At 40.5% G+C, this 13,450-nt stretch overlaps 1 protein-coding gene across 2 annotated transcripts; it reads right to left on the reverse strand.

The window, feature by feature from the left end:
* Positions 1–57: 57 nt before the first annotated feature.
* plb1 (phospholipase B1) lies at positions 58–12,591 on the reverse strand. Of its 2 annotated transcripts, none has more exons than XM_052085361.1 (35): positions 12,388–12,591; positions 12,087–12,130; positions 11,274–11,340; positions 11,119–11,182; positions 10,957–10,991; positions 10,485–10,548; positions 10,331–10,379; positions 9,632–9,692; positions 9,494–9,552; positions 9,190–9,263; positions 9,070–9,113; positions 8,883–8,991; positions 8,723–8,774; positions 8,424–8,504; positions 7,336–7,401; positions 7,161–7,261; positions 6,609–6,690; positions 6,374–6,478; positions 6,203–6,298; positions 6,069–6,140; positions 5,753–5,830; positions 5,148–5,208; positions 5,022–5,080; positions 4,875–4,942; positions 4,490–4,533; positions 4,308–4,407; positions 4,169–4,220; positions 3,246–3,326; positions 2,731–2,796; positions 2,560–2,654; positions 2,372–2,453; positions 2,129–2,233; positions 1,304–1,399; positions 1,128–1,202; positions 58–596 (listed from the first exon to the last, which is right to left on the reverse strand). In XM_052085361.1, exons 4-35 carry the CDS (start codon positions 11,133–11,135, stop codon positions 378–380), a joined length of 2,448 nt encoding a protein of 815 aa, XP_051941321.1. In that variant the 5' UTR covers positions 11,136–11,182; positions 11,274–11,340; positions 12,087–12,130; positions 12,388–12,591; the 3' UTR covers positions 58–377. The 2 variants fall into 2 exon arrangements, with proteins under 2 accessions (XP_051941321.1, XP_051941320.1); XM_052085360.1 differs by having other exon boundaries at positions 12,291–12,591.
* Positions 12,592–13,450: the final 859 nt, after the last annotated feature.

Consider the following 13,450-nt stretch of genomic DNA (forward strand, 5'->3'; position numbering starts at 1 on the left):
CAAACACTTAATTGATGTGACAAATTTTGCTTTGAAGTCACACATTTCTTTAAAAGAAATGTCATTATCTATTATTTAAAAGACAAGTGCAAAACTATTAATACATCATAAAATATAAATCACATGCTAGCGAACTTTTATTAATAGTGTAATTAGTGCGCATGACGAAAATACATCATCTATATTCATCAAAAAAATGATTGCTTCTACAATGAGTTGTGATACCTGCTACAACATTGAAAGTATTGAAATTCAACATTTAAATAAATAATATTTTACATTCATTTGTTTTATCATAACCTCATACCCCCCCCACGAGCCGCCATATCTTTCTTTACAAAGATACTATACACACAGAACTCCATTTGAACCCTACTTTAAAACAAAGAGGCCTTCATCTCTACTGTTGTTGCAAAAGTCGTGCTCCTTTTCTTCATCTTGGCTCTGCAGGTGAGCATCAACCAGGTGAGGGCCCAGCCCAGAAGGAGGGCAGAGAGGGCCAGGACCGTGGCCAGCCATACGGGGACACACTTGGGGCAGTGAGTTGAAGGTAGACTGGCTCCACTGTTCACCTTTGTGTAGATGTAAGGATGCTCCTGCAATGTACGACACACTGGCATTGCAGTATGGGAGATGAATTGTCAATATAAAAACGTCTACGCACCCCTGTTCAAATACCATGTTGTTTTTTTGTGTGATGCTCATTAAAAGCAAAAAAAAGCAAAATAATTTTCACATTTTTAAATTTTTTGATAATGTGCCTGCACTTTTATGACGCCCCTCTTAACAACCCAAAATAAAGTTAATAAAGTAATAGGAGGCACTTTGAATGGTGGCAGGTGTGCACTGACGCCCAATTAACGTGACTTTTAGAATGTGATTGGTTAACTTTGAACCAAGTCATCTCCAGTTATAAAAGGGTGTGCACACTTTCGCTACCACTTTATTGTTTATGTTCATTGGTGTTCTCACAAAATTAAAAAAAAAATCTACTGACTTGTCATATTTAGAATGGAAAGGCTTGGAACACCTATTTGATCTTGGTTTCACATTTCACAAAAATCTGGTGCTTGACCGGGGCTGTGTAGACTTTTTCAATGTATCCTATAAATGTATGAGTTTCTTACCTCTGTGGGACACCTGATGCGATCTCTACCACCTGTGAAATTGTTGTATGTCTGCTTTTCGCCCACAGGCTCCAACTGGTGAGAAACCATTTTTTTTGGATCTGCATTTCTACTTTTCAACAGGCTAAAATGGTTTAGCTTCCTTTTCCACTTGTATCAGGTGTCACCTCACTCACCATGTTATTCCACATGGCAACGGCCATGTCGGCATGCCCCCGTTCGCTCAAGTGGAAACAGTCCTCGCTGAAGTAGGTGACGTCGGGTCGGCCGTCCTGATGAGTTGAAAGCAAACGAGACGGAGCCGTAGTCACAAAAATTGTTTTATGCCCACTTGAAACTTTAAATAATTCACGCAACAACAAAAAAAGTACTCTGCGTGCATGTTTACATATAAATGTTGTCCTGAGACAAGCTATACTGTAGTAATTATGCTCTGAAGTTTCTCAACACGCACGTGACCCTGTTACTAAAACATTTCTGCGATCTTGAGGAAGAGAAAAAAAAAGTGTGCTACATCTCAGCCAACATGACATCATTAAGATAATTATTCTGACCATAGGCTGAAGCTCACTTCTTGCTTCTATTAGTCATATTTTTTATGTTTTCAGGCGCAATGGAGCGTGTCACTCAAACCAAGTAAGTTTCTTCTTCAACAGTTAGCATAACAGCTAATGCAGCTCGCACGCACCTGAGCAAAAACTCCAACATTTAGTATTGATTTGCACTAAAATATATGATATGGTATTATTTACATTTAGATTAACATTTATTTTTACTGTCAACTATATAGCCGTGGTTCCCTGTTATTGCCTTGCTTTGTTATATTGTGCTGTCATCCAGAGATTGAAAAAAAAAGTTACTTAGCCTATTGACAAAGTAGGACGTAGCCTGTTTTGAAATGCAAAAGTGAAAGGAACAAGTTGTCAGGAAAAAAAAAAGATATGAAATTCATAAATCTTTCATGACGTGGTAGGTCCTCAATGTGTGTGGAGGCGACTTACAGCATTCAAAGGCATAACGGAGTTTCTGAGGAAGGGCTGCACGACCACGGCAAAGTCTTCCCTGTCGTCATAGCGACCACTGTATGCCACTCTCTCCGTCTCAATCTGGAGGAGAAATGACAAATGAACCGTTTTGCTTTGCCAAACCTCCTTCAATCCATTTTTCATTTCTGCTTGCCCTCCCCACATCATCATTCATGAATCACACAGCAAAACAAAACAAAACAAATAACCAGATCTTACCTGCACTTCCCGATTGATCCTTTTGGCTTCGGCCAGCTCCAAAGAGTCATCCCCTGGTAATAAGAAGCACGGGCAGGCCAATCTGAAGACAATACAGTCAAAACAAAGAACACATACGCTTAGCCCAGTTCAGTGACCAACCACTGGTTTCGATACGTAACGCAGAGCAGTTGATATGACGAGCATACGGTTGTATCACGTTGCACCCGAGACTGTCCTTCTTGATCCTACGCAGGCCTTCCACCTGCAAGATTTCCAGAATGTTGACGATGGTCCTGGGTACCTAAAGGGGTTGTGCGCACCATTGTTAGCTACGCCATATTTTTAGCACGGCATGTTGTTTTAGCATCTTAACTCACCTCTTGGTACAACATGTCCAAGCTGGCCATCAAGTGATGGCTGTAGTTCTGAGGTGACAAAGAGGCCTGTGGATAAAAAAATATTCTGTTGACTGTAATGATAAAGTGATCAGAGAAAATGCTGATGCAACATGTGGCTCAAGGTTTTTGCACGGTGTTTTCCAGTTTTTATAACCAAAAACAAACGGGCTTTTTATGATTATGCTGAATGCAGATGGAGAGTGAAAGATGAGGGTGGATGGGTGTGGCTCGGTTGTTTTGGAGGGGACAGAACAGAAGCAGTCAGTGGGCGCTGTGTCTGCTCATGTCTCACTGTGGCACAATCAAAACATTATTGGAGGCGCGTGAGTCACAACAGCACCATTATTCCGATTTAGTTGCTAGGGTGAGTGATATCATCTCACGGCACCGATGAGCTGTGTGGAGAATAAAAAGGTAGGGGGTAGGAGGTGTAGGGGGGAAGAAGGGGCAAATGTACTTCCTGTGATGACGTCTTTCTTTTAAAAGCAACTCACTCTGTCATTGCAGAATTGACATAGGTCATTGCCACCAATGAAGAGGGTCACCAGCTTCCAGTCATTGGCAAAGTCCACTGTCTGGGTCCATAAGGAAAGATTTTTTAAAAAGAAAAGAAAAAAAGTGTTATTTTAAAAGATTCATAAATTGATTTTAACCTCAAAATAAAAAGTCAACTGCAAATGAATTTTTTGGGGTGTCAATTATTTAATTATTTGAGATCAAAAAATTATATTAGACTAATGGTAGTCCAGCGGTTAGCACGTCGGCTTCACAGTGCAGAGGTACCGGGTTCGATTCCAGCTCCAGCCTCCCTGTGTGGAGTTTGCATGTTCTCCCCGGGCCTGCGTGGGTTTTCTCCGGGTGCTCCGGTTTCCTCCCACATTCCAAAAATATGCATGGCAGGCTGACTGAACACTCTAAATTGTCCCTAGGTGTGAGTGTGAGTGCGAATGGTTGTTCGTCTCTGTGTGCCCTGCGATTGGCTGGCAAGTGATTCAGGGTGTCCCCCGCCTACTGCCCGGAGACGGCTGGGATAGGCTCCAGCACCCCCCGCGACCCTAGTGAGGATCAAGCGGCTCGGAAGATGAATGAATGAATGAATAATGTACTTTATATAGTCTTCAAATATGGAACTTGTGTGAGCTTTTGTAATTTGTTTTTTTTAAATATTCTTACAGTTTATGAAATATGAACTTTACCTAATTTATAAATATAATATATATTTCTCATGCAAACACTCCATGTAGTTGGTGGTGATTTTCTTTCAGTGAATATTTCAAAATGTATTTTACAATGACATATACGTTCAAAATATAAATCTCCATAATCATTGTGTTGTGATTTTTTTAAATGTTTCATAAATATTTTTTAAATGTATATCAAATATTCTTTATATTTTAATATGCAATATGAAACTCACAGTGTCGTTTTTCATCACTTCAATCAGGCGTCGGACTTGTCCAGGAATTCCCCTGTATTGAAAGCAATTTTATTGTTATTACAATGTGTGCAATACACAAACGAATGAAGAAAGAATTTAAAAAAAAAGATGAACTGACGAGATTTTGGCTCCTGATGTTGACATGTTGAAGCCGCTCTTCTTCTTCCCTTGGCCTTTTGACGCTCCTTTAACGTCTGGATTGAACTTCCGGAGGATGTCTGGGAAAAGCGCAACATGGGCTCATCTCTGACTCATCGCATTGTCAGTGTCGCATCGTAAAGCAGAGGCAGGATGTCTTACTGGCTAGCGTGGTGACCGTCTCCAGGCTTTTATCGCCTCCGATGCTACGGGGATGGAAGAAAACGTGATGTAAATTACAGATGTCCGCAGCAATTTTTGTGTGTTTACTCATGAGCGACGTGGCTACCAAATTTTATGTATTTAAGTGATTTTGGCTGTGATGGCTGACTTTTCGAAGTCAATCAAAAAAATAAAGTGCCGTCGGTCTTAAAAGGACACCTGGAAAAAACCCAAAATGAACTGAAAATGTAATTTTCAAAGTAAAATGACTGACTTCCTGTGTGTTCTATGGCATGGGGTGTTGAGATTTTTGGGGGGGTAAACTCATCATAAAAATGCCGACCAAATGTAAGTGGTTAAGTGACACTGCAACATTATGTCTCACCTCCATGACACTCCTCTATATTCTGTTCTGAGCTGCAGTAGATTCTTTGCCTTAGCACCAAAGCCAGCCTAAAACACACCCAAAAAAAATGAAATTTGTTTTGACGTGTGAAATGGTTTGTATGGTCGTACTCGTTAGCAAACGTACTGTAATGGAGTCCCCCAAAGCGGCCACCACGTTAATGTCAGCTGGCCGGACCCTGTGAACTAACACAATGAGCACAATTTGACATGCTGTTGAGTGCTGACCAACGTAGCAGCACCAGGTTGGTACCTGAAGTGGGCGGCGAGTCAGATGGTCCCGTGTTAAGACATTTGAAGTCGCTGCCCCAGTTCTACAAAACAACAGAGATCTTTTAACCCTCAGGCGTTGATGGATTTTAGCACCTTGTTTGCATTTCGAGATGTTGTTTGTGATTTTAAAGATCAGATTTTTATTTATTTTTTGCTTCTCTTACTGTACAATGTTTTTAAACAAAAAATATATATATATTCAACAGTCAGCAACAGGAGCTAAATGTAAATCTTCTCAATGGTCAGCAGAGCTGTTGCTGCTGCTTTAGAGCGCCTCGTCGTTGTGGCCGTTTTAGAGCATGTTGTTGTCCCGCTGTGGGAAATCCCTGCCGCGACCCAGTGGGATAAATTCTAGCTATCATAGGCTTTAAGTGCTCAAACAGGTATTTTCACACCTCAAATGGGGACTTTAAAGAACAGGAGTTGGAAAAAAAAAAGCAAAAAAAAAACCTTTGCATTAACACGGCCAAAATGTTTTAAAAAATCATAATAAATGAAGTGACGCGATACAAACAGCCAGCATGAAGCTCAGAGAGTTAAACAGTTTCACATTAGATTGAGCATGAATATATAAAGTTAACCTACAGTAACCGGCGCAGGGGTCGGCAGAGGTCCTGGGAATGTGTAGTTGCTGTTAGCAGCCGTTCTAAAGAAGGGTGCTGTCTAAAACCAATGAAAGAAAAGACATTGAAATCATGATGGTCATGACATTGGCCGTATTTCTAAAATCATTTTCAAGACATATTTCAAACAATAGATTCCCCGTAAACAAATTGTCAACATTCAGCTACTAAAAGAGGAAATGTGGTACTCTTTCACCTCAATATAATATCCATTGTAGCACTCATATTGGGAGTAATTATTCTGACGATATACCATTTATTATTAAAAATGTAATTACCTCAGAGGGACACTTGAGATCGATCCGGCCAGAGAAGTCTTGTGTAAAAGTTTTGTTTCCCACCGGCTCTAGCTGTGTGAAACAACAGGGATTGAAAATAAAATGACATAAAATGCGATCAAATCAAATCCTACCATGTTGTTCCAGAGCGCTCGGGCCATCGACGTGTGAGCTTTCTGGCTCAGGTGAAAACAGTCGGGTGTAAAGTACGAGCGATCTGGCTTTCCATCCTTGATAGCAAAAGCATCGGGAATTAGCAGTCTCAACAATATTTGTGCGGCATATATAACAGCGACAGCTCCTACCGGCAATGTAGGAAGAAAAACCTCCCTGAAGAAAGGCTGGAGGACGACGGTGAAATTGTCGTGAGTGTCATAGCGCCCGGAGTCCACCAGCTCTCGCATTGCACGCTGGGAAAAGACACAGAGAGGCAAAAAAGCGATATTTTTGAAAAATGTGGTTCCATTTCTTGCTTTGGAAATCCAATGATCCAAGAGGATCACCGGCATCAGTGCACCTGACTTTGTGTCCAGTACTGACCTGATAAGCTCTGCTGAATTCTTCCGTCTTCCGGAGTTCGAGCGAGCCATCTTTTGGCTTCAGTACGCACGGGCAAACAATCCTGAAAACACAACAAAAACACACATCATGTCAACTCATCTCTCACTTTGTCTCATCGAGTATCTCGAGGTTCAACCACATCAGTGTTTTGCTCTTTCTAAAGATTTGGGTATTTTTGTGGCACCAAAGAGAAAGAGAAAAAAACGCCTGAAAAAGTGTGTTACCATAGAACCATACCAACCATAGAGAAGAAAATGGGACTTGGGCCATTTTTCCATGTGACGTTTCAGGATTTTTTTAATTTTTTTTTCACATAATTGCCACAAAAGTCAAACAAAACTTGGGAGGTCAGATCACTATCACGTGCGACACCAAATACTGCGAGACTTCGGCTCTCTCTCTCTCTTTCATATATATCAATCAACCGGTTCAGGGCGTCTCCCGCCTATTGCCCAAAGACAGCTGGGGTGGGCTCCAGCACGCCCTGCTGGAGCTTATCTTTCTTGAAATCCATCAAACATCAACAGAGACCTGACAAACCAGGTGGGGCATCCCAGCCCATTCTCTTTATGTAGCTCGCGCAGTGGTAAAATGTTCATCAGCTCCACCAGGTTGACTAGCGCACGTGGCACCTACAAGGTAATAAAACGGTGCTTGAAACATGCCTTTGGGTAATCATGACGTTTGTGTGTGTGTGTGGCACTACCTCACTGTGGAGTATGTCCAGCGCTCGACGGATGCGTTTGGCCACATTCCTGGGTGAGAAGATCACCTGTGACGGAGTGGTAGACGGACCATATAGATGCCATGGGGGCAAGTGTGAGGGGCTGTCAGGGACTCCTTATCCATCCTTCTGAAACGCTCTTATGCACACTTCTGAAATCGTCTCACAGGCACTACTGAAATCCTTTTACACGTCATCCTGAAATACCCTCATGAAATCAACGCACACCGGCTTTCATGAGTGTGTATGACAACATGTCAGTGCACTGTGGGAGTTTTATTAGTGTATGTTAGCAACAACAACAACAACAAAAAACTAGGGTGTGGGCAAAAAAAATAATAGTGTCACAACATTTCCTATAATGTGAGAGAGTGATTCAGTTTGTTTGTGCATATTAGTGGTGCGTGTGAGTAAAGAAGAATATGTAGTGTATGGGCATTTCTGTAGCGTGTGAGAGCATTTCAGTAGTGTATATGAGCTAAGATGTCAGTATGCGAGTATTTCACTGGTGTTTAAGAGCTGTTCAGTAGTGCCTGTGACTGTTTTAGTTGTGTAGTCTAAATGAGAAAAAAAACCCATATCAGTCGTATTTCAGTAATGTGTGAGAGTGTTTCAGTAGTGCATGAGAAAATGTCAGGAGTAATGTGTGTAAGAATGTTTCAATAGTTTGTCTGAAAGCATTTCAGTAGTGTGTGTGAAAGTTTTTCAGTTGCGCGTCAGCAAAAACATTTCAATTGTGCGTGTGTGAGAGCTTATCTGTAGTATGAATAAAAGTGTTTCAGTAGAGCATGAGACTATTTCAGTAGTGTATAACTGTTTTCAGTAGTGAGTGCAAGACACTTTCTGTAGTGTGAGAGCATTTCAGTAGTGCATGTGTGAGTGTGTATCAGTTGTGTATGAGCAAAAACATTTTTGTCGTGTGTGCGTGTGTGGGTGTGGAGGGGAGTATTTCAGTCGTGCGAATGAGAGCTTTTCAGTAGTGTGATTGTTTCAGTAGTTGTGTGAAAGAATCACAAACAGCATGTCCCTGTTGGCCCCTCACACAAACAAGTTGAAAGTTGAATACTCACAGTGTCCGAGCAGAAGTCGCATATGTCATTGCCCCCAATAAACAAGGTGATCACTTTCCAGTCATTGTGGAAATCGATTCTCTGCACTCACCAACATGAGGAGGACAAGTTAAATGTGACAACTGAAATCGCTCTCAGGCAAAATCTATTTTTTCAAGTATTCAAAAATATACACCGCAATATTTTTAACACTATTCCGACATATCAAGGTTGAGTATTATTCCCTTCCTGTTGAGGTTCCTAATGAATTACGCATAAGGTGCCGTGGCCCGTGAGTGTTCATCGCGATCACTTCTTACCGTGTCGTTTTTCATGATGTCCACTAGGGCGCGCACTTGTTCAACGACATCACTGAAAACACAACGGCGTCATAGTAAAATGCAGTAGAATGGGATGTAAAGTGTGTCCTGCAAAGTTTTTTTTTAATTAATGCATATTTTTTGAGTGAGGCATACGGACCCGCTTTTGGCTCCGGCAACGGCCTGGTTGAGGAAGGCTGCGGGGGAGTCTTGCTTGCCAATCCCCTGAGCGAAGCCTGTCAGGGAGGGGTTGAATTCCCTCAGGATGTCTGCACAACACACACGCACACAAACATGACATGACGTCAGTAGTTATTACTTCCATACTGCGTGATACATGTACATACTCGGTAGAGTGGTGACCGTGGTGATGTTTTCATCACCGCCAATGCTGAAAAAGTAACAATCTGAGTCAATTATGCATCAAATGAAAGATTTGATATTTTCAATGCCCAGTCTAGCGGTACCTCCAGGACAGTCCTCTGTACTCGTTGATGATCAGCAGAAGGTTGTTTGACTTTGCGCCGACACCATTGCCAGCCTATACGTTATTCAATACATACACAAATGAAACCATGTCGGCCATTTTGGAATTGGTGGACTTTTCCCGAAAATGGGTCAATAGATGCTTTTCTCCAAATTCAAAGGGGTAAAAAAATTGATCAAATAAATGATCAGGTTCTCTAATTTGTTGGTGCTGACACATATCGAATGATTGAGACTGATTTTAGACTGGGGGAAAACAACCAAAAACAAAGACGATGGTCTTACTGTCAGAGAGTCGCCGAGTGCAGCCACCACCTTGACGTCAGCTGGTCTCAGCTCATGAACTACACATGACAGTCAAATGATATCCAAATGCCAATGTTTGGGTCATATCGACAACATGTCGAGTATCATATTTGGTACCTGATGTTGGCGTTGTTGGAGACGGACGGCGGTTCTTGCAGGGGATCTCAGTGCCCATAAACTACAAAAACATTCAGTACAGAGGCATCAATTTGAGGGAGGCATTATTTTTTTTTGTAATATTGGAGAGATAGCACACAGAAAAATAAATGGGAAGACTTTTTTTTTGTATCACATCGTGTTATAATTATTCTTATAGCTAATTGATTTTAAATCCTAACAAACATTACAATTTTTTTAATTTCAAAAATTTTTTTTTTAATGAAAACTCATTTAGTGTCTGCCATTTCCATACCCTTCTTTATCAGACCACGCTAAAAAAAATACATAAAGCAGTACCTAGGATTGAATGTCTGGACTCTTGACATTTTTTTTAAAAAAACGTCTTTGCCATTGAATGAATTAAAAGGAAATAATTTGTACAAAACAACCACATTTTTAGGTTGAAAAATCTAAAACTTTTAGGGGGGATGTTTGCTGAGTTAATTATTCAGGTTATATCTGGCTGCCTTTTTGACGTTATTCTGACCCTAGACTGGTTGTACAGAGATTTTTTTTTTCAAATGGTGGAGCACAGCATTGAATCTTATTGCTCTATGCAGAGGTCAGCCGGTTCTCAAAAAAGGTTGAAAAGCACTGACTTAGATTTATATAAGTTGAGTAAATAAAGGAGAAAACTGCGTCCGATTCGGTATCTACCTGATCTGTCAAGGTGTCAGAAAGATGCTCTGCTTCTTCCTGTAAACTCCTGAAACACATTCACTGGTTCTTACTGCTTTATCATTTGTGAGTGTGTGTGTGTGTGTGTGTGTGTGTGTGTGTGTGTGTGTGTGTGTGCGTGTGTGTGTGTTACCCAGGTTGCGACAGGAATTCCACATTTCCAGCGACCGCTGCCGGGTTGAACATGGACAGCAGCTCTGTTCATGACACAGCAAATACGACGGACATTTGCTTTTGCTTTTGTAAGTTTACATTTTACACTGACATTTTCCTTTTTCCAAGTTTCGATTTGGGAAAAGCATTTTGCCAAATGTGCTAATGAACAACTCACAAATGTATGTCTTTTTACTTTGGTAAATGATCTTGTTAAAATTAGGGCCTGACCGATTATTTCGTCAACCGATATTTTTATTCCATTTTGTTTGACTTGAGTGTGTTTCATACATTTGGAAGTTTGCATTTAGTTTTGTGAAGGTTTTGTGAAAAATACACTAGACCCAATCTTATTGAATTTCTTGCTCTAAATTTGTCTTCTTTCGCGTGACATGTCCAATATTGTAATTTCGGTAAAAAGGCAAAAGAACTAAAACCATAGGGTTACTTACCGCCCACTCGACTGCCAATCTTTGACGTCACATTCCTATTAATAGATAACAGGATGCTGTGAAGCTGTTTTTTATTTTTATTTTAAGTAAACCTTTGACTGAAGAGTGGTTAAAGAATGACCAAACGCTCTTTTAAATGTTATCATCATTCCACTTGTGTACCTGCCAGAACGTGACATGCTCAGCCAATAAAGCACTGAGACATCAGCAGGTTGGACGGCATGAACTGGGATGCGAAGGGAAAACAAAATTGAGGTCTTGCAGATTGTTGAAAACAGAAAAGAGAAAAAAAACGAAGTTCAATAGTAGCTGCCTACCGGAAGAAGCAGTGAATGAGGCAAGTGATGGTGGTGGGGAGCCGAGAAATGGCGTGTGGCTTTCTGCCTGTGACACATGATCTGCATTTTTATTACCAGGCATAGAAAAATGGTTGGTTGCATAAATAATATATATTGTTATAATCTGGAAAAACAAACTATTTTTTGGTGCTTGCTGGTTAACAATAAATAACCAGCGAGCCAAGTACCGATACCAGATATCATTATCGGGCTAATACTCTTATTTTAAGGTATAAGCGACTCATTGGTGGCTGTCGATAGCAGCCGCCGATACTTTAAGGCAAAAAAAAAAAAAAATCTGATACCGGGTAAGTCCTCCTTGGCAGTAGTTGGCGCTATACATTGTCAAAAAGGCCTTTGTTCACATTTTTTTTTCATTGTGTTATATATATAATAAAAAAATATACAAATACATCTATACAAATATCACTTGAGATTTAATCCCCAAAACAGACAACAAAAAATATGTTTTAGGGTGACAAAAATGCAATAAAATGAGGAACTAACGATAATTAATGAATACTGTAATTATGAGAAATAGTCATAGCTAGCTAGCTAGCTACATAGATAGATAGATAGATAGATAGATAGATAGATAGATAGATAGATAGATAGATAGATAGATAGATAGATAGATAGATAGATAGATAGATAGATAGATAGATAGATAGATAGATAGATAGATAGATAGATAGATAGATAGATAGATAGATAGATAGATAGATAGATAGATAGATAGATAGATAGATAGATAGATAGATAGATAGATAGATAGATAACCATCTGATGTACCTTGCTTGACTGTTGATTGTCTCCGATGTCAATGGTGACAGTGTCTGAAAGCGATAGCAATCCGAAATAATTCAAATTAATTTACAAAACAAAAAAAAAAGCTTTTTCCAAGGAAGGATTGAAATTACTGACACAATTTTAAAATCTCAATTAACCCCCGCCCCACGCCCACACACGTACACTTTTTAAATGACTTTGTCTAACCTGTGAGCAAAAGACCGGAGCTGATAAGAAGCAGCCGAGTGAGAATTACACATGAAGATCCAGACATGATAGCACACCAACTGACAAACTCCCTCACCGAATGAGGCTGTTGCCTCCGTCTGCCTTCCTCTTTATAAACTTGGTTCGGCCCCTTCGCCACACTTTAACCTGATGGTGAAGGCATCATTCATGGCTTACTTCAGGATGGATACGGGGCAGGTGACAACATATGGATGCAAACATTGTTGTTTTGTGTTGTAAAATTCACCAGAAGATGACAATATGTATCAGTAGTACTGTTATGTGCTACAATATGTGCTACGATATGTGCTTCTCAGCTTTTTACAGCAATTGGCACCTAAAAAAAAAAAGCAACTACCGGTACTTTTTCTCTCCCAATATTTTTTGAACAACCCTCTCCAATTTTAATGATTATAAACAAAACCTGGAGATAAAATGAGACCTCAAACTGAGCCATTTTCTCTGCTTGCTGATCCTGCATGTCTGCTCAATGCTTGGAAAGTATGCCCCGCTCAACTGTTAAATGTCAATCAAATTCCATACTGCCAAAAAAAAAAGATGCTATTTTGTCTTGCATCTTTCTTATGCCTACACAATCCTCCACATTGGGTGCGAAAACATATCTACCTAAAAGCTGCGGTTGCTGAAATACTGCAAGTTCCATGCTCTTAAATCACTTGGGTCAAAAATAACCCAATGTGAGTTTTTGCAGCGCACCAGGTGATTGAGGGGCTTTTCCACGCCATGACAATGAGGCACTCTAAAGTGACCACACCAGCTCGAGCCCTCGGTCCCCAAACACACTCTCACGTTGGACTTTTTCCCCCGCCTTCTCTCCAACACATATTCCGCGCAAGTGTTGGAGACAACGAGGCGCTCTAAATTGGCCATGCCTTCCCAAAGCTGTCAAGTTGTACTTAAAAAAAAAAGTACAGAAATTCCCAACCCTCCTTGTGCTTTCATCTGTCTCTGCATGACATGCGCGGACTTCAACACTCTCCAACTCATCCTTCCCTTTTTGGCCTGCAAAATAAGAAACAAAAATATTAGGAAGGAGTCTCTATTGAATGCAATGATATTTTTGGGAAAAAACTGCTAATTTCGTGGGTTTGTCATGACATGCATTTCCAGTACATATA

This window comes from Hippocampus zosterae, chromosome 14 (assembly GCF_025434085.1).
Source record: "Hippocampus zosterae strain Florida chromosome 14, ASM2543408v3, whole genome shotgun sequence".
NCBI classification, from domain to species: Eukaryota; Metazoa; Chordata; class Actinopteri; order Syngnathiformes; family Syngnathidae; genus Hippocampus; species Hippocampus zosterae.